We start from the raw sequence: 20,503 nt of genomic DNA, 5'->3' as shown, positions 1-20,503 counted from the left end.
CAGGTGTGCACGTGCAGGTGTGTGTGCACGCACAGGTGTGTTGTGTGCAGGTGTGTGTAGGTGTGTGTGCAGGTGTGTATGTGTGCATAGGTGTGTTTGTGTGCAGGTGTGTGTGTGCAGGTGTGTGCATGCAGCCTGGGGGAATTCTTACTGTCTCATCAGACGCCTCCTCTCCCTGAGGAGTCCTCTGTGTGTGTGTGTATGTGCGTGAGTGTGTGCACATGCAGGGGTGTGAGTGCAGGCGTGTATGTGCTGGCGCGTGCGTGCAGGTGTGTGTGTGCAGCCCAGGGGAGTCCTTACTGTCTCATCAGATGCCTCTCTCTGAGGAGTCCTGTGTGTGTGTGCGTGTGCATGTGCCGGTCTGTGCATGCAGGTGCGTACGTGCAGGTGCATGTGTGCAGGTGTGTGCGTGCGTGCAGGTATGTGCGTGCAGGTGCGTGCGTGCAGGTGTGTGCGTGCAGGTGTATATGTGCAGCCCAGGGGAGTCCTTACTGTCTCATCAGATTTCTCCTCTCCCGGGCCACGTGGAGCTACTTCCCTTGCCCATCGTCACCACAGGGCCAGGACTCCAGCTTGGATTCTCTTCTCAGAGCACAGGGCCGGGCGGGGGATAGGCCATCAGGGAAACCAGCGTTCGCGGCCCCGCGGTAGCCGGGAGGCTCCCGCACACCCACCGCTGACAGCATCCTCAGCGGTGTGCAGGCACGTTCGCAGGCAAAGCATGTTCTGCGAGGTCACAAGAAGAAAGGTGGTCCTGACCGTGCGGCCTGGGCTGCCAGCCCCACGTGGGGGACGAAGGAGCAGGACAGTGAGCTGGGTGGGGCCCCGGGGGCACCGTCATCGCATGCAGCATCAGCCTGAGCTTTGTTTTCCTACCTCAGTACCTAGTGACGTCATCTCACGGCCGGTTTCCAACTGTCATTCAACTCAGCCTTGTGCCTGCTGCTGCCCCTTGAAATGAAGCACCTCATTGGCCGTTTATGTGTGTTCCTGTCATCCGTTCAGACTCTCCGGGATCCGAGGGTGCGGGGCCAAGGCCCTGTGGTTCTGACCGTTCCTCCAAGCACGCCTGTATTCCACTTGCTGGACGCACAGGGAGCCAGATGTGGGAAGGGATCTCACTTTGAGGAGAAGGGATCTCGTTTGTGGAAACCTCAATGCCTTCACCTCTGTCCTGAGGATCTGTGGGGGGCGTTCAGGGGTAGGGGTGAGAAGTGAGGGGAGTAGAGCGTGGCCAGCCAGCAGCAGCCAGAGTGCGCACGTGTCCCCGGGGTCACCACCCAAGTGCGTTTCCAGGGTCTCAGCCCAGTGCCCTGGGGCATGTTCTGGCAGCCAAGGCTTCTGCAGGTGTTTCCGAGCCGGGAGCGCCTGTGCATAAGGGGAAGCTCCTTCTAGCTGTTTCTTTCAGGACTGTTCTGATTGCCTGTCCCCAGGTGGACCCTGTTCTCTCCTCTCTCTGCGAGAAAAGCAACCCAGCACCTCTTGGCTTCCTCTCTGGGGATGTCGTGTCGGCTGGATTACATTTGCACGTTCTGTTCCACCTTCTGGAATTCCAGTGTTACGACTCTGGGTTTTTCACAAGTAGGAGACTTCTTATGGTCCCGCTGTCGACTCTGATGCCTTTGTGGGTGACCCGTGCAGGCAGTTACCGTCTATGCATGTGGATGACACCGAGCATGGCCTCATTCATCTCTGTTGCGTGACACTGAGAGGAACAGCACCGCAAATGGAACAGCTGAGGCCGTGTTGTCTGAGGCGGTCACCAGAGCAGCGTTTGCCGGGACTTGTCTCGACCCTGCCTTTCGGACACTGGCTCCCCGGTGCCCTTTGCAGGCTGGGGGGTGTTGGAGGATCCGGCACAGCCTGGGCACAGAATGTGTCCCCTCTTGGGGCACAGGCAGCGGAGCGGGCAGGAAAGGAAGATGGGAGGTCCTCCCGTTTCAAGGACAGTCGATTATCTGTTTTGTAAAATGACACAGAAAACCACCCTGAGAAGCCGCTGACCAAGAACAGGTCACGGCTCTCCCTGGAGAGACGGGTGAAGACAGGTGTGCTCGTGTGGGTCCAGGGAGGAGCTCAGATAAGTTCCCACACGGAGCCGCCCCAGAAGTGCGTCCGTGAGGCTGGGATTAGGCTGTTAGCAGTCTGGGGCCTCAGGCTGGAAAGTCGTGCGAGTTTTAAGGGGCTTGATTCACACAGTAGCTTCTGCCTGCTGGATGGGCCTCCTTTACTGACGTACATGTTCACGGTGTTAAATGTCGGACTTTCTGACACTTTCCTATGTATTCACTCGTTTGTGTCAGTGGTCAGTGACACGAGACCTGGTCCTGGGCGGAGCCTGGCCTGGAGACATGGCTTCCGTGCTCAGGGTGGCCTCATCAAGGCTGGTCTCTCCCTTTCGTGGATACTCGTTGGCTGCGCGCCCTGTGCTGGGTCCGGGAGGGCCGGGTCGGGGAGGAGCGGCCTGGCCCCGGGAGGAGCGGCTGGGGAGGAGCGGCTGCCTGGGGGCCCTGAGGAGCAGAGGCAGTGGAGCTGTGCCTCCAGGCCCCGCTCACGTTGCTGGCGCACACGGCACGGGACAGGGCTTTGTGCGGCTGAGGTCCTTTCTCCAGAGCCTGACCTCCAATGAGCACGCCTTCCTGGCATCGCTGCCCCCTGTTCTTGTGACCAGGAGCCCGTTCTCGAGTCTGCACGCACCCCCGTGGCCTTTCCCCAGGGTGGTGTAAAGTCCCAGCAGACTGTCGAGATGCAGACCCTCCCGGGGCTCTGGGCTCCAGCCCGCAGCTCCGGGTGGGCAGGCAGGGAGTGATGATGAAGACACGGAGGTTCCAGGTGGACTGCTTCCCCAGTTGGCATCCTACCTCTGGTGGGCCTGTGACATGGGGTCTGATGTCCGGGGGGATTTCTAAGTGGGGTGGGGTCACGAGGTGGAAGGGTGCACACACCGATTGGAAAATGTCCCCTTATTTTAAAGCACAGCGCGAACAGCCCCGGTGCGCTCGGGGACTTGGAGGACTTGTCTGTCCTTCACAGAAGGGCCCCCGGCCCTGGGGACCGCTCGCCTGCTCGAGAAGCAGGATGGAGGGACAGAACAGCACCCTGGGAGTTCACAAGAGGTCCAGAATGACCGGGTGAGGTGTGGCGAGCAGGCCTGGCCTTGGTAAAGAGGCAGCCACCGGCAGAAACCGGCATCTACAAGAAGTCCAGCTCCTGTCCCCGCCCAGAGAAGGTGGTGGGGGGTGGCTGGGTGCCAGCCTCCCCCTGGGGATTGGGCGGTCAGCCTCAGGGGCGGCCGCACTTGCGTGGGAAACCCCGGGGTACTTGCAGGGCAAGCCACACCTTCCCAACCCAGGCCGGCTTCTTTGTCTCCACCTGAGACCTCGGGGGGTCCTCGGCCCCTCTGCCGGCTCCTCCTGTCCCCAGGGATTCTGTCCCCAGGGAATCCCGCTTTAGCTACCGTCCCCACCTGCTCACCAGCCCTGGACACATCTCCTCTCGTGTGGCTCTGGGCTGCGGTGAGCGCTCACCTCCCCAGCGCAGATGCTCCGTTCGGGCTCTGTTGTGAGGTGCCCACGGTGGAATCCCCCACTTTTCCTTCCAGTGGCTTCTCTGTCTTGCATGCTCCCGGGTCACCTGCTGGTGTCGACAACCCCTCCCCCCCACTACCGTCACGTATCCCAAGCCTGCAGGCCCCACCTGCACCCCATCAGCCCTTGGAGCCACAGGAACCCTGGATGCTTCCAGAATCATCTCTGTGTGTGTCCTCTCCCTACAAGGACACCGGGGACGTTGGATTAGGAAGCACCCTGCTGAGCTCAGCTTTGCATGGTGGTCGGCGGTGACCTCTGTCCACGCAAGGTCACATTCTGCATCTCTGGCCGTAGGCATGTGTGGAGTTGGGGTGACACCGTTCGATGCCCGGTTTGTCTCGGGGCCCGTGTGCCGCCCGCACGCAGCCCCGGGAGGGCAGGGCTCCGTCTGCCCCTGGCTGCCCCGGCCAGTCTTCCCGCGCGTTTGCCAAGGGGGCGAGCAGTCAGCCGGCTTGAAACCCCTGCTGCATGGCAGTTTTTCCAGGACGGCGTGACGGAATATTCCACGAAATGCCGCTAAGAGGGTTTCACAGGCAAGGCACGAGTTACGGCACCGCGTGCTGGGATTCAGGGCGTGTAACGGGAACTCTGAGCTCCACGGTGACCGTGGAGCCGGCCGTCCTGCAGGCCCGGGGCACGCTGTCTTGGAGCACGCGTGCCCCTTTCGGGGGTCCCTGCGGGGCGCCCGTCGGTCTCACTTTACCTTCGCGTGTGGCCCACTCCCGTATCTGCCGTTGGCGCATCACTCATTGTAGAGATGAGTGCATTTAAGAAACGTGTGCTTCCTTTGTCCTGAAATGTGATCTTCAGCATCTGCCTCCCTCCGTGTCCTGTCTCTCCTCTCCTTCTCGTCCGCCCTCCCCTCCCACCCTCCCTATTACATTTTTTATTGAAGGCTGAGATGAGCCGTCACTGCATCATGGGCCCATTACGCGTCTAACAATTCCATTTGCACTGTATTGTTTGTCTCGTCGCTGGGAAATTCGGGTGATTCATCATGCCTGAAGACGCACCTGATCCCGGCTGCCCTGAGAGCCTGGCCACTGTGTGACGGGAATACCGCAGGCGCCACGGCGGGGGCACGGGGGGACGTGCAGCTTCTCAAGTGTTGATGAGTTCCATTTTGTAACGCTGCCCCCCGCTCTCCTCAACAGCCCCCTGAGCCCAGAAAAGGGGAAGGAGCTGATGGAGGGCGTGGCGCAACTCCTGGAGGTGCCGATGAGTGTCTTCGCAGACGTCGTGTGAGTGTCGGGTGCGGGGCCCTGGGGTTTTATTCTCTGCTCACATCGGGTTCCGTTTCATAAATTGGCTTGCAAGGGAAAGAACTGTGTGCCTGGGGTTCTTGTTAATTATATCAGAGAGAAACAGTTCAGGAAAGAAATGGAAAGGAAATTCCGGGTGGGTTTGGCAAGTTATTTAAGCGCAGAAGGAACTGGAGTGTAATTGTACAAATTATAATCTCCTGGAAGGGCAGGGCCCCCTGGGGCCGTGGTTCTTAGCCCTGCTGCACCTAGAGTTGCCTGGGAGGCTCTAGAACGTTCTGGGGCCTGTGCCCCACCCCACTGCAGATGAGTCAAAGCCCAGGGGATGGCACGTGTCCGTGAGAAGTCAGCACTTACTGAGTGCCTACAGACCTGCCGGGGACTCGCTGCACCGAGGGGCAGAGCTGGGCCACCCCAGCACCGCCAGCCTCTCTGGTCATCAGTGGCCCAGCTGGGGCCTGGGGTGCTGACACGTGGCAAGTCCACAGTGTGGGGCAGGACTGCACACAATGGGGCCGGGTACCTGGCAGTGTAACAAATGGAGTAAGTGAGAGCAGGCGTGGGCAGACCAGCATGTCCCAGCTGCGGGGTCTGGACTGGAGGTCAGTTCAGAAGGCAGCGTCGGGACGCAGCAGTGCGTGTGCCGTGAGCCCCTCGGCCCAGAGATAAAGGGCTCGGCCGAGACACCTGTTGATGCGAAAAGCTGGCCCTGGGCCTTCGGTCCTGGAAATACGGTTCCTTTGACCGTCTGTGAGTCTCCCACTCTGTGGGGCTTTCCAAGATCCATACCTGCTGCTGGTATTCGTTCCAAAGTTTGTCACCCTTCGTTGTGAGTAGGGAGGAGCCAGCAGTTGGGAGAGAGGGGCCAAGGCCAAGTCCTGGCCTGAACAGTAAGCCGAGATTCACTTCGCTGGGCTCCTTGCCACCGATGACAGTCCGCCCGTTCTCTCCAGCTAGCGAGGGCTCTTGTACCACCTGCGCACCGGCGAACGTGACCGTCCACAAGATGCAACGTTTCAACAAGGACCTACGCGCGCCAGGCCACGGGTGGAGCAGAGAGCATGACATTTCAGCAGAAACAAATGCAGGACAGAGCTGGGAAGGGCCGGGCTGCCCTGGTTCACGTGGAAGGGAAGGGACTGAGGCTGCGAGGTCCGGAGAGGAGGCGCCCTGCCGGGACGGAGGAGCTGCCTACGAGCAGGGGGGGCTGCGTCCCGTGCCAACAGCCAGGGCAGCTCGGGGGGCCCGCAGGCCCTCGTGAGGAGCTCAGCTTTGCTTCCGTGTGCTGGGAAGCCACCGGACAGCTTTTGTGAGGAGAGTGTGTCTCTGGCTGCGTCCGCAGTGAATGACAAGGGACACGGATGGAGGCCCAAGTGACTTGGGGCCACTGAGGTTTCTGGGTGAGAGGTGGTGATGCCCACCCCATCCCGGCTGGGGTTTGGGCCTCGGAGAGGAAATGATGAATGTGGGCCGTGGCTTTGAGACTGGGAGTCACCATGTCTGCTAAAACCACACGCCGGCCCTCCGGGGGCAGCTCCCATCCCCGCCCGGCACCTCGCAGGCCCTTTAGGATTGTCCTTTGCCAAAGCACATTCCGTTCCACGCAGGATCCTTTGGCAGCTCTGTGCGGGCGTCCGGGCACTGCCCATCTGTATGCGGCCCTGCAGAAGGGGTGAGGCTGTCCAACTCGGGAGCTCAGTGTGAGCACAGCCCAGGGAGGCGGGCGCTGGCCCTTTGCCCCCTGCGTGGTCTCCACAGGCTGCCGTTAAACAGGATTGCACACACAGAGAGCCGGTACTGACCGGGTGGTGCTGGCTGGTCCCTTCGAGGAAGCAGAGGGAGATTTCCTGAGCACGCCTACCCCGTCCCTGCCCGCACCCCACACGTGGCTGGTCATTTTCGGTCTTCGCCACCAGACCCCAAGGTCAGGGGTCACAGCAGTCCCTGACACACGTTCACGTGAGGCACCCAGCACAGTGACTGCACGGCGTGGACATGCATCCCATGACAGGGGCAGCTGGGTGGCTCAGTCGGTTGAGCGTCTGACTCTTGATACCGGCTCAGGTCATGGTCTCACGGTTCGTGGGTTCAAGCCCTGCACTGGGCTCTGCGCTGAGAGCGCGGAGGCTGCCGGGGATTCTTTCTCTTCTCTCTGCCCCTCCCCTGCGTGCGCACACTCTCTCTCTCTCTCAAATGCATAAATTTTATTTAAAAAATAAAAAATTGAAAAAAGAAATGAAAAAAATAAAAATACATACATTTAAATGCCCCCGTACCAGAATGAGGGATGGCACGGTGTGGGCCCGGCACCCACACTGCCCTCAGCAGCAGCGGGTCGTTCCTCACATTCCTCATCCCTCCGTCCACAGGAAGGGACAGAGTCTGGCCTGTGCTTCCTTAGGCCTTGGAACTTCACCTGCTGGTGCGAGGGCTCACGTGCCGCTGAGGGAGTAAATGAACCGGTGCCTCTGTCGTTACCGTTGAGAATGTCCGGGGAGCAGTCAGGGCAGGAAATAATAAGAAGGATTTGTATCTCCAGGAGGAGCTCGCAGCCGGGGTGGGCTGCACAATTGGAGAATGTTATCATGGCTCAGGCCCATTATTGAGAAAATTAGACAAAAAACGTAATCACACGGAGAGACTTCAGAGTAAAACTTCGTCTGGCCCGCTGGGGACCGAATGGATTGAATTTTCATTATTTCCTCTTGCCTTCATGGTGATTGTGTACCAGATAGAGGGCAGAGGTCCCTTCACTGGGGGGGGGGCTTTGTGTTTCCTGGAGACTTGCCCCCCCCCCCCCCCCCCGCTTCTGGGTGAGAAGTCCAGGGTGTGTTTGCATCGTGACCCAGGCACAGCGCTGCTGATGTGGTGGGGGTGGGGAGGGGGGCATCCTCAGGACAGATGGGAGCACGGCGGGCTGGGAGCCCCAAGGTGGGTCAGGTGGGTGTGGCCCCGAGCCCACCGCCGAGGAGGGGCACCAAGCCTGGGCCAGGCCGGAAGCCCACCGTGGCGGCCTGCTTCATCGCCCGGCCCCAGGGGCAGATCCCAGGGGACGAGCCCACTGAGCAGAACACGCAGGACTGAGTCCTTCGCACGAGGCAGCTGCTGATGACGTCTCCATGACGTCCATAGGCAGCTACGGTTTGAAGTCCCCTCCTGGGGAGAACATGACACGGGTTTTTCCAAGGTCCAGAAGCATGTTTAGCCCCGGGTAGAGTCTGGATGCCATGTGCCCTGTTTCTGCATTGCCCACCTGCCACCTAGATTTCTCCACATTCTCAGCAAGGTGGTCGGCTTCTAAGAGACTCTCAGAGCAGCTGCAGCAGGGCCAGGGCCAGGGCTAGGCCAGGCAGACTTGGGGACTGGAGGGGCTTCTGGGGGAAGGGGTGTCAGGACCAGAGGGACGTCTGCTGGGGGTGTGTGTCCGGTGGGGGGTGTCTCGTGGGGGGGATGTCCTGTGGAGGGCATGTCAGGACTGGAGGGGCATCTGCTGGGGGGGGGTGTCCGGTGGGGGGATGTCCGGTGGGGGGTGTCTGGAGGGGGTTTCCTGTGGGGGGCATGTCAGGACTGGAGAGGCATATGCTGGGGGGGGGTGTCTGGAGGGGGTGTCCAGTGGGGGGGTGTCTGGAGAGGGTGTCCTGTGGGGGGCATGTCAGGACTGGAGGGGCATCTGCTATCGGGGGGTGTGCATGGAGGGGGGGCATCTGGTGGGAGGACATCTGATGGGGAGTGTCCTGTGCAGACATCTACTGGAAGCTGGCTGCAGTCCCTCTGTCCCAGGCCTGTACCTTGGGTCTGCTCTTGACTTCAGGTCTCAGACCTTCCCACACAAAAGCCCTTTCGTGTTGGAGGAGGCTGGGGGCACGGAGGCGTTTCCAGGGAGCACCTTCTGGCCAAGCTGGTGGCCAGATCAAATCTTTTGTAAATGTCTTCTGCTACAGTCTCTTCCTTGCTGGGAAAACTGGGGGGTGGGCTTCCTGTGTCCTATGAGCCACATCTGACACCAACACCACCTTCCCTTTACGCCCTTGGGAATCCGGTCCGTGGCCGTCAAGTGGGTCCTTCCCTATGGCTGGAGATGCCCAGTCTTCCCTGCTCTTTATAGAGCTCATGTTTCAAATCTCAAGCTGGGCCTCCTGGTGCCAGAGCCTTCTCTGCAGCCCCCCATCTGGCTGGCTCACGTCTGTGCCACACCTCTGGATCTTTACTTACTGTGTGTGTGCTGTGAACTTCGCTCCTCCCGAGGGGTGCATACCTGACCCAGCACAGTGGAGGCCTTGGAAGGGGGCTGCTGTGTGGCCACGGCTGTTCCTTGTTCCGGGAGAGGAAGAGGGGCTGCCACGCAAGCTGGCGCTTTCAGAGACTGTCTACGTTTTTATGGAAGTACCAGTTATACTTAATATGTTTTCTTAATGGTTATGTAGCTGTCAAATAAATTCCATTATTTCTTATTACATCATTAGAGACCATTAAAACGGCATTAGCATGCTGATGTAATTATGCCAGCAGACACACGCCGGCCACAGTCATGATTTTATAATCTAATCACGGCTGTCCACCGTGGTGCTGATTGATGCACGGGCTGCCTCCTCCGGCACCGTCAGGTGGGCGGTGCCGTGGGACCCGCCATACAAAGGAGACTCCGTAGTCAGTGGGGGCTGCTGTCGGCGCTCGTCCTGAGCCTTTGGATCAGCCCCGAGAAGGCTCGGATCAGCCCAGGGCACTGCGGGAGGCCAGCCTAATTCTGTGATCAATCTTCCTGTGTTCTCCTGATGCAAGAAGCAGTTTAGTTTCCCATCTGTGTGATTTACTGAATTGATGAAAATACAGTGCTCTTGTTTTCGAGACAGTTCCTGGAGGTGCAGCGGTGGGAACTCAGCACACTGACACTTTTCATTAGGATCTCCTTGTACAGGGCCGGGGGGATGGCCAGCGGGTCGATCCTGTGAGTCCCAGTGATGCTGAGGCCTACTTCATCCCTCCTTCCCATGCCTCGCACCCCCACCCGCTCCCACACCTCCCTCCACGGGTGCGAGAATCCGTGGAAGGTCCGTTTCCTGGGGCAGAATTGTGTTTATCTGGCTCCTGTCTTGTCTCTCCGATCTATGAAGACATTGAAGAGGAAGTTGGAGAAAGGGTCAGAGTGGCCTTCAGCTCGCTGGGTTGGCCCCTTTGGCCTGTAGCCCAAGTGATGACAAAGCCATGGATAATTTGGGGATGTGCTGGGGCACTGCAAATTAACAGCGATAAAGATTATGTTTGGGGTCAACAACATCACTCACAGCCGAGAGCCTCCAGCAATAAAACGCGGAACCGTACGGAGCCTCCCGTACATGGTGGCCACACCTCTACTTACTGTGTCCGCTGCCCACACGCTCTAGTGGTCACAGGTGGATGCTGTCACCTTCCTCCACCTGAGTCCAGGATTTCCTCACTGACGCCACCTTAAAGGGGCAGAGAAGGAAGGGCCTAGTGTTCAGGGTCCTGTCTAACTGGGACAGGGGCGCTGGCCGTGCTCTGTGTGCACCTTGCAGATGGCCGAGGTCTGACCGAGGGGCCAGAGACAGCTACACTGTGGGTTCAAGGGTGTGTCACACTATGACGAGACTGCCCCAGCCCTATCTTCAGACCGAGGATGAGGCCGTGGGGAGGGAGGAGTGGGTCCGCTTGAGTGAAGGGTGGCCCTTTCTCGTTGTAAGTAAATCCCTCTGCTTTGGGTGATGATGTTTGTATTTAAAGTATTGGTTGAGCCCTTTCCTGTTGAGAAATGACATCTCAGCTCAGGAACAGGTTAAGTTATGTAGCCTTTCTAAACCTCAGGTTCCCTACCCGTAAAATGTGGATGGTCAGCACACGGTGTGGGCTGTGACGTCGGCCCTGCTCTCAGGAGGCCCCCCTTGGTTCAATGCTCTTCTGTTGCCGTCCCTAAAGTCGTCATACGTTATGCTTCAACAGGGGCCCCGCATCTCCCTTCTGCGCTGGGCCCCCAGAAATTGCATAACCGGTTCTAAGGCTAATGGGATCTCTGCAGAGATCCTATGAGACGTCCCGGAGCCAAGAGCTCATTAGGCACTGCCTGCTGGGTACGCATTCGGCTTGGATAGCCTGTACCGTTCCGCTAGTATTTTTGTTGCTGTTACGGAGCTACTCTAACGGCTAACTGTGAATAGGTCCGATTGCCAAGAATAACCCTTTCCCCAGGCTTGCACGAACCCCCAGAGTGTGACGTGCTGGGTGGGTGGCATAGTTGTGTGTTGGACTAGACGTCCCAGGATTGAGGGCTCAGAGAGACACTGTGCTTCCTCCTCCTAATCCCTTGATCTAGGAGAGGAGGGTCTTCATTTCTCCCAGGAGGCTGCTGTCCTTCAAGGCAGGGACTGGGCCTCGAACTCAGCGACGCATCTTCAGAGCCTAGGATGGTGTCGGGCACGTACCAGCTGCTGAATATCTGCTCAGTGACTGACTGACTGACTGACTGAAAACGGATCAGTCAATCTGGCCTAGGTTTGTATCCGCCTTTCTGCTGCCTTAAGGTGTTGGGCAAGCCGCTTAAGCTCGCCTCGCCTGTTTGCTCAGCTGTAGGGTGGGCATCATGGCGCCTGCACTAGGGCTGTGGAGGGTTAAGTGCTGAGTGTGTGCAGACACTCAGCACTCAGTAGAGGGTGGCGCTCCATATATCGTAGACTATGAAAATGAAATGTTGTTTCAACCAAGAAATACGTGAACACGTGAAAAAAGTTACACTGAAGTAAAACGAAACACCGTGGTAAAATATCAATTTTATTTATTGCCTGTGCTGCCAATGCCAGAATTCTCTGCTCAGCTTCTTCTCATTTTTCTCAGGAGAACAAAGCAGAGCTCATTTTCACTCACCCGCCTCTCTCTCCGGAGTCAGAGACGCTACGAGTACGCTAGCATCCTCACGACTACGGAGTGGGCAAGTCAGGACGCTTTCCTCAGGCCCCGTCCCGACGGGAAGGCTTTAACGTCTGCCAGGAGTCCTGCCCCTCTCACCCGTGGGAACTGACACCACAAGGAGGGACAGGAGAAGCATACAAAGTGGCCCCAACCGGGAACACACAGACTCGTTCCTGCATGGAAACCGGCCCCGAGTGTTGTGTCACGTCGTGGGTTACAAACCGGAATACGTGTGCAGGCCGGGCATCCAGCAGCCTGGGTGTCCAGAGAAACAGAAACAAACCAAGAAACAGAACAGTGAGCCTCGGTGCCAGGGGACACCCCTGCCGAGGGGCCCGGCAGGCTGGGAACCCCCGTTTCCCAGGAGGGAGGCTGCTGCCCGGCTTTGGGGCAGCCCTCGACAGCCAATGGCTTCAAGTAAAAGCCTTCGTGGGTGCCCGGGGGGCTCAGCCGGTTAGGTGTCTGACTTCGGCTCAGGTCACGATCTCGTAGTTCCTGGATTGGAGCCCCGCCTCGGGCTTTGTGCTGACAGTGCGCAGCCTGCTTGGGATTCTCTGTCTCCCTCTTTCTCTGCTCCTCCCCCACGAGAAAACTTGAGTCCAAGTTTTCAGGTGCTGCTTTTGTTTCTAAATGTTTGACACTGATAATTCAGTTATTTATTTGATTGTGAAATTCATTAATCCTCACGCACTGTGGGAGTCCAGCTGCCTTGGAAGCTATGTCCCCGGGGCCCATGGCCCTGCAGACGTGTTGGATGTGTGCTCTCCGGTCAGATGGGCACCCGGCCGTGCGGGCACCGCTGTGGGTGTATCGCAGGTTTCTTGGGACCAAACACATCACCTCTCAGTTGTGGCCGGAAAACAATACATTGTTCTAGCAAGTAAAAATCAAACAAATGCTTTAAAAGTCCAAAGGCAAAACATAAGTATGGATTAATCTGTTTTCTTCCAAATACTCCATGGGAAGAAAAGAGTGCCAGGTAAGGCATTCCCTAGTGACAGAAGGAATTCCCAAACTGTACGTAATCACACAGTAATTGCAAATGGGAGACAACCTGTAGTAAAGCAATTCCCCAACCCTTTAAGAAGATAAAGCATCATCAGTATTATGTTTCGATGAAGGCTTGTGTTAAGTTATCGTGCAGTAATTTTATAAGTCTGTGTTTCGTCAAACAAATAAGAATTGATTCTCTCAGTCCTTCCTCTTTTGTGAACCCTCAATTTAGATATTTTGGAAAGCTATTGCCTGATGTTTGGGAGGCAGGAACATACAATTGTGCAGAAAGTATGGTAATGGAAAGTATGCTTCAGGAATATATGTGTGCATTATTTTGCTATTTCATGGAATTCTAGAATTTTGTAATTTGACATGGATGGAATGAGGCCTGCAAAGATGATTCTGTAACAGCCAGACATGAACTCGTTTTTTGTTGGTTTTCTGTTCATGGCTTGGATTAGTCCCCTACCAAACTGTGGAGTTAGGGACAGCTGACGAAAAAGACGAGGACGAACCTGGTGACCCCCAGAAGCAACTCAGGGTCAGCACCAGTGTGAGGGAAAGAAAGTGTGAGCAACGTGGTTCTGGGCCCTGTAGCCAGGAAAGGACACTGGTGAAGGCCACCCATCCGTCCGTCATCTGTCATGCATTCTCCAGCCTCCACCACCCCTCCCGCTGCCCTCCCTCCCTCTATCCCATCTATCCATGTTACAGGTTTTACCCCAAATTCAGGATCAAATAGACAAAGCATAGGCCAGTGCATTAGCCTAGGCAGAATATGCTGGTAAGAAACATTTTAATTAGATATTGTGATCTTCTTTTTATCCCCCAAAAGTCAAGGGGATCTAGTTCCTGAGGTTTATCTCTAAGTACAGAATTAAGGGCCGTTTAGCCCTTAGCGTTAATAAGGAAAACTGTAGTCAAGTTTGTTGTCTCTGGTTAGACCTGATACAAATAATCCCGTGTCACGTGCAGCCTGTTATTATAGAGGAGAAACAACACCCAAATTAAGTAAACAAAGCGGAACCCTCGACTGACAGGAATTTTTGTGTTCCACATTTTGGACACAGTGTTAACTAACGAGAAAAATAAGGTCTCACCGGGAATCACCTGCCTTCCCCATTCTCACCTGAATGGGTCTGGGCTCAGGCTGAGTCCGGTGTGTCATAACTCATAAGATTTGACTGTTGTGCGGTGAAAATTAACACGTAGAAGCCTCACCTGGTGACTCATGGTTATTAAGAAGATTCATATGTCAGTATCTCGATAGTATAAAGACAGAGCATTAGATTCTTGTTAAGTGTCTTCAGTGATAAAAATAGGGGGGAAAGGGACTTCTAAAGAGTCCTCATTTAAAGAAAAGACCATGTAACTCTCACCCCTACCACTCGGGTTAATGGGGGTTTTGTTTGTTTCATCAGCCTGAAATGATAGGATGGGGAATTCTGGAAAAACAGCAATATGTCAGTATTAAAGTGCTAGAAGCTACTTCCGTTGCTTGTTAGCATGTTCTGTGACCGTGTAAACGAAAGCGAGTAATTATCAATATTCTAATCGATATATAGTTCTAAATGTTGTATAATCATACGTTGTAGATATGTGAGCGTGTCACACATTGACCAGGTTATAGCCACTAGGAAGCATCGAGTGGAAACACTGAATTTAGGGCTCAAGACCACTTGTGTCTACGACGGAGACCATCAGCTAGAACAGCAGGGCTGACGCACCCTTCACCTGCGTGCACGCACACCGTTTGCTTAAGTTGGTTGAAGGGAGTTCTGACTCAGCGAGTGCTGCCGGGTCTCGGGGAGGCATCTTTTCCTATTCTTTCCAGCCTGACTCCTAACAATAACGTGCGGTTTTGTTCTCCTGATACGGTCTCCAGGAGGGGCCGCTGGAGCCTTGCACCAGACGCACATGCCCCCCGGGGTTCTCTGGGCTGAGACCGTGAAGACTCTCTCTCCCTCGAGTTGGAAGCGTTTGTGTCTGGCAGGCGGGCTCCACCTGTCGGCATTTCTTCCACCATAAAGAGCTGTCCCCTCTCGCAGTAAGTGAATCTGACCCTCGGGAAGTCCGTGGTCCTGGAGGAAAATGGACTCGTGTGACGCGTGCTGTCAGCAGAGCACCTCATGGTAGGTCGGGTGTGCCGTGTGTGACCAGTCTGCCCGTAGCGACTCCGTGGCCGTGAGCTCGCCATGCTAGAGCCGTGGGGTCGGCAGAGAAGTGGCTGATCTTGCCCCTCGTCTCCATCATGTCGTTCCAGACAGGGGATGACTGCGTGGGTCGGGGGCGGCATGGCGTGCAGAAGCACCGTGAGCCCACGAAGGCCTGCGAGCGTGGACCTCACGGAAGAGGCTGGAGGAGCAGCAGACCACTCTTGATGGGTGGGGGCGGAGGACGATGGGGTCAGTTAAGGGGGAGGTCCTGTGCCACCCGGCCAGCCAGACACCCTCCCCAGATGCACATCATTGTCCCTTGCAGGTGAAAGGGAGTCGTGTGCCGATGTCACATAGCAAGGAAGGACAGGTACACAGCTGGGTCATAAGCCCCTTAAACTCTACGGTGTTAAATTGTAAAATGTGATAAAAACAATAAGGTCATTGATGTGTGTGAACGTGCTTAACACACACTAGGAAGCACCGTAGATCCTATTTGTGGTTCAATATTTGCAAATGTACCCGAAACCCCAAAATCAATATAGCGCTGTGTGGTCGCTCAAAAACTTGTTGCAGGGGGTGAAAGTTTTGAGTTTCTCACCAGTACATTCCCAGCTGGGGTTGAACAAGGAGACACCTGCATTCTTACTTCGGCTCATATCGCAAACACGTGTCCTTTTCACTGTCCAGCGCTACATTTTCTACATCTTTGTGCTTTTTGTTGGTGATTTCACTGTTTGGAACAGCCCCCAAGTGTAGTGCATCGTGTTCTTATGTGCAAGAAGGCTGGGCTGTGCCTTAGAGAAAATGCTGTATTAGAAAAGCTCAGTTCAGGCATGAATTACAGCGTGGTAGGCGGTGAATTCAATGTTAAAGAAGCAATAAGTCTATCAATGAGGTGTCTTTAAACGGAAGCACACGTGAAACAAGGTGTCGTGTACACTGACTGCCTGGGAAAATGGGACCAGAGTCTGGGCAGAGCCCAGCCCTCTGCTTCCCCAGGAGCCCTGGTTCGGTGTTCCTTAAATCCGCACTTGCGTTGACCGTATAAGACATAACTCCGCAGATAGCAGGAATGTACCGTAGTGTGTTTCCAACGATTACTGGTTGAATCTGAATGAGAGTCTGAAAGTCAAAGAACAGAATTAGTTTCTCTGTTTTGTAGTAAAACATAGGTCTTCCCTTATAACTTCATGTTCGTCTTTCTTTGCGTCTGTTTCAATGATTTCTTCCTGATCTAAACACCAATGTTTTTGTATCAATAGAGTTGGAATATTTTGTTCTGTGTGAGAAACTCTCACTATTTATTAATAAGTGACTTTCTAAAAAAAAAAAAAAAGGCTTGTTTTGCAAGGCTCTAGGCATCGGTTTTATTTTTTATTTTCTGATTAAACACAGAAATTCCCCCTCCTGTGCCAGCATTATGCATATGGGGCTATTTTCCCCGAGTATTTGAAGAAGCAGAACTGAAGAAGGCAGTAAGGACAGCCCAGGCCACATGGTCCTAGAAGACAGTAGTAGCTCCTGGCACCTCACTCCCACCGCATAACCTGCTCACACCCTACTTATCCTGAACTGTTTGGGTGCAGGGAGATCCTGCCGATCGAGTGTGGATGTTGGGAATCCTGCTGCTGGCCAAGTTCCCCGCTGCAACCCGGGGCCAGCCTTACAGGCAGTTTCTGAGGACGGCTGTGTCGGCCTTCGGGGTGAACCTTTACTGCTCCAGGCCTGGGAGAAAGACTGCCCCCGAGTTAGGACTGAGGAGCTGATACGTGAGATTGGGAGAATGCCTCAGGACAGTCTTGCTGGCCTCAATCTCCAGCCGTCCACATGGGAACAAAAGTCCCGGCTGGTGACCACAGCCCCTTCCTGAGGGCCCCTGGAGCCCTGGCAGACCATAGGGCAGGGTCTAGGCACACCCTCCCAGTGGGGCGCCTCCCGCACATACTGCTTCCAGAGACTGGAGGAGACCCAGCAGGGCGGGGCGGGCGGCAGGGAGCTCTCTGGCCATTTCCTGATGTCGCATCGAGTGTATCCCTCTAGCTAATATTTTAAATTCTTTCCCAACACAGCAATCCCTCTTTTTCTTGTCAGCCTCTGCTTCCCCTGGGCCTTCAGATTGCATGCCCCTGGGGTCTGGAAGGGAGAAAGCCCTCAGGGCTCTCGGATGCAGCCGTTTGTGTCCACCCACTGTTTGCAAACAGCCCAGGGCTCAGAAGCACCAGTTTATTGCAAGTCAAGGCAACAGATTATTACATCCCAGGGATCACGAAGTCGAAGAGGGGAAGGAAATGAATCACAGGTTGACCCCTGAGAGAATCAGCGTTTTGTGGTGATCCCTGTGCCTCTGCCGTGGTGGGTTCGGTCGCCGCTTCGGGCGTTGCAAAGAGTCGTCAGATAAGTCCTCGTTTGGTTTGGGGGTCTGACGCTCTCTGATGGGGGGTTCATGGCAAAACCCAGGCCCTGCGTCCAGCTCTCGTGCTCACAGTGCTTCTTACTTCAGAAGCCCCTGGTGGGAAGCTCAGTGAGCGTCCGCGTGCTCCCGGCACGGCTCGGTGCCCCGAACCGGCAGGACGTGGTGGTGCTCGGCCAAGGGGCAGCAGGGTCTCTGAGTGCAGTGGGCATGTGTGCGAAACATCTGGGGACGAGGCTGGTCTCTGCTCAGCCCCTACACGCCTGCCCTCCTTTCCCTTCCTCGTATCCGGGACGCTGTGCAGCACTGGTCGTCGGGCACTGGCTTCCCACGGCAGCTACTCCGGGAAAGCCGGAGCCTCTGGGCCAGAGCCCGCCTCCCCACTCTACAGCTGGGCGAACTGAGGCCGAGGAGGTTGCAGGCCTAGCGGAGGGGACGTTGTAGACTTGTGGGTGAGAATTTGGTGTAGAGACTTCCACGTTGCCACACGTCGGGGCAGGTATTGGGGAAGAGCAGGTCTGAGTCCCTGTCGTGGCACCGTGTTGCACTGCTGACCCTCCCTGAGTGTCCTCTGCAAACTCAGGTTTCCTTCCTTCTCGAGAGACTCGAGAGAGAGGATAGGCCTGGTGGCGGGGCCGGGGCTGGGCGGCCCGGGGGCCGTGCCGCATCACCAACTCGGGTTCTGAGAAGCCGACGCTCTGAGTGCTTCCCGAGTTCCAGGCGCATTCCCAGGTGTCAGCTGCGTCCCTTGCCGGCCAAGCTGCCACCCACAGCTCCCTGCCCCTCCTGCCGGCCCCCAGGGAATGGGGGGCAGGTGAATGCACTCTCCTCCACCACGTGGGTGAGCCAGGAGCCGGGAAAGCCCAGGGGGTCTTCAGAGGAAATTCTCTGCACCTGAGGGACGATTTGGGTCTAGGGAATTCTTCCGCCTAGGAATTCTTGGGCGTTTAGATTAGACGGGGAATGTCATAGAAATGACACAGAACCCTCAGGTCCCGGTGTGAAGACCTGTTATTAGTGCCCTTTTGATGGCAGGTGGGGCCTATTCATGTGGATAAGGACCTTCTCTCAATGGAGAAGACAGCTGCGCTCGGTCACGACTCGGTCACAGCTGTGACTCTGTCACATCCACCACGTGTGTGAGGCCCTGGCAGGGACGCTCCACATGCCCCCAGAGAGCCAGCCATTTGGGAAGCTACAAATGTCCTACGAAACAGCTAACGTGCTCAGTGCCAGGCGGCTCTGCACCTGCTGGCAAATCTGGGAGAGGGGTCTGCCATGGGTCAGAGTGTGGATGGGGGGGGGGGGGTCAGGCCAGAAGGGACTCTGAGCAGGGGAAGAGGCTCGAGCTCACCGTGCTGGGGAGATGGCTGTCGCTGGGATCTGGCTGGGCAGCCTCAGATACAGGCCCGGGAGCCTTAGACTGGGCCTTAGACTGGGTGTGTGGAGAGAGCGGGTCTGGAGGGTGGGCGACACGTGCTCCTAAGGACGGCCCCCTGGGGGCACGTCGGGCCAGGACGCAGCCCCGTGACTGGGGTCAGGGCTCTAACCACTGGCGGTGGGAACCAAGCAGGAAGGACGGACGTGGTGACGTTTTCAGGGAGTTTCAGCAGAGTTTTGTGACCGTGTAGACATTTCTTGCACGAAGAAATCGAAGAGAAAGTCCACGGGCTGGGCCACGGCTGCTTCACAAAGCTGGGGCTGATTCGAGGGTCTCCTTGGGCTTGAGGGGGTGCCGAGGCTCCTGTGCTGCATTATGGGCCGGACACAGCGGGCTGCCCGCGAGAGGTGAGCCAGGCACTCCTGTGAGGAGCAGGACAGAAGTGGGACCGCGGTGTCCCGAGTGGGGGTCATGTCTGAATCCACAAGAACGCACGAGCTCAGAGCAGACCTGGTCGAGACCACGGGAGACCCAGAAGCAGCCGCTCGCCTCTGGACGGATGAGCACGGAAGGCAGGGGGCCAGAGACGAGACGCCGAGCGGGGGCAGGTTTTCTTACGGCGGTTCGCTGCCAGTTTTGAGGGTGTCCTGATAACCTTCACGTGGCTCTCGTTGAGCATGGCCGCGTTACTCTTTTATTCTGACTCTTCGTAGTTTTCCTCGTGTCCCCGTTTTCAGCACCTTTAAAAATGACTGTTGCGACACTGACAAAGGTGGTGGAGAAGGTAGGACTGGCAGCTTGAGGAAGCATCCGGAGAGATGTGACTTACCAGCTGGAGGGGCTGTTGAAGGCCTGGCACCCGCAGTTTCCGGCGCCCCGGCACTGGGGCGGGACTGGATGTGCAAAGTCCCGCACACACAGTAGAGACCTAGCGATGGCAGACGAGTGGTTTTGCTCTTCGAGGTGTTATTTTGGTCGTCGAATCCACGCACACGGAGGAGGTTCCGTGGTCCAGCCCCTGCACCGAGGGAGGACACTGGAACGTGAGAGCCCATCTGTGGACGGTGGCAGGAGCCTCTGGTGATCACCAGGAAGGACAGCTCTCCAGCTGCACCCTGACGCCTCTGGGGCCCTGCGAGCCCCTGCCGGGCACAGCGGCGTCCGTGCTGGGGCGGGGAGGGGAGCACCCACCTCCCTGCAGCCTGCACGGCACCTTCCTCTCTGTGGGACCGGCCCTGCACCTCACACCCTCATTCACCAGACGGATAAGAAATGGGGGGATGCTGTTTTCTGGGAGGGGTCTGGACACCTGAGGCCAGGAGCCTGAGGAGCTAGGACACGGGTTCTGGTGAAAGGGACCCAACCCCTCCTCCCTCCTCCCCTCTCCCTCCCCTCCCCCCTCCTCCCTCCTCCCTCCTCTTCTCCCCCTCCCCTTTCCTAAGGTCCTCCCTTCTTCCCTCTCCCCTTCAGACGAATAAAATTATTTAAAATGAGATATATTTTTGAAACTGATGTTCAACACAGTATTTAAAAAGCTTTGAAAATTTTAATCATTCCTTTCTGGCAATTCCCTGCTAGTTATTTTTATACTAAATAGTTCTTAATGACTTTGATAAGTTTTTTAAACGGTTCCTGTCAAGAGAAATTTAAAAATACCAGTCTCTTTCCTTTCTGCTTTTGATTCCTACCACTCCTGTGGGAGCCAAATACTAAAATCTGTTTCCATAACAATTTTTCTTCTTCCCTCGCAAGAATATCTGCTTGTTCTTGTTGGTTGGTTGTGGTTG

General features: G+C 56.2%; 1 protein-coding gene across 10 annotated transcripts in view; it reads left to right on the top strand.

Annotated features, from left to right (window-relative positions):
* Positions 1–20,503, top strand: part of PTPRN2 (protein tyrosine phosphatase receptor type N2) — an 811,978-nt gene that overhangs the window by 358,036 nt on the left and 433,439 nt on the right. For 9 of the 10 annotated variants that reach the window (XM_042927240.1, XM_042927243.1, XM_042927244.1 and 6 more), the window contains one exon: positions 4,745–4,831. The exons of the other annotated variant lie outside the window; for it this stretch is intronic. In XM_042927240.1, coding sequence (XP_042783174.1) covers positions 4,745–4,831 — 87 coding nt within the window. The remainder of the gene's footprint in view (positions 1–4,744; positions 4,832–20,503) is intronic. 10 annotated transcript variants of the gene reach the window in all.

Source organism: Panthera leo, chromosome A2 (genome assembly GCF_018350215.1).
Source record: "Panthera leo isolate Ple1 chromosome A2, P.leo_Ple1_pat1.1, whole genome shotgun sequence".
In the NCBI taxonomy this organism is placed as follows: Eukaryota; Metazoa; Chordata; class Mammalia; order Carnivora; family Felidae; genus Panthera; species Panthera leo.
The sequence above is the reverse complement of the archived record's forward strand: the minus strand, read 5'-3'. Positions and strand labels throughout refer to the sequence as shown.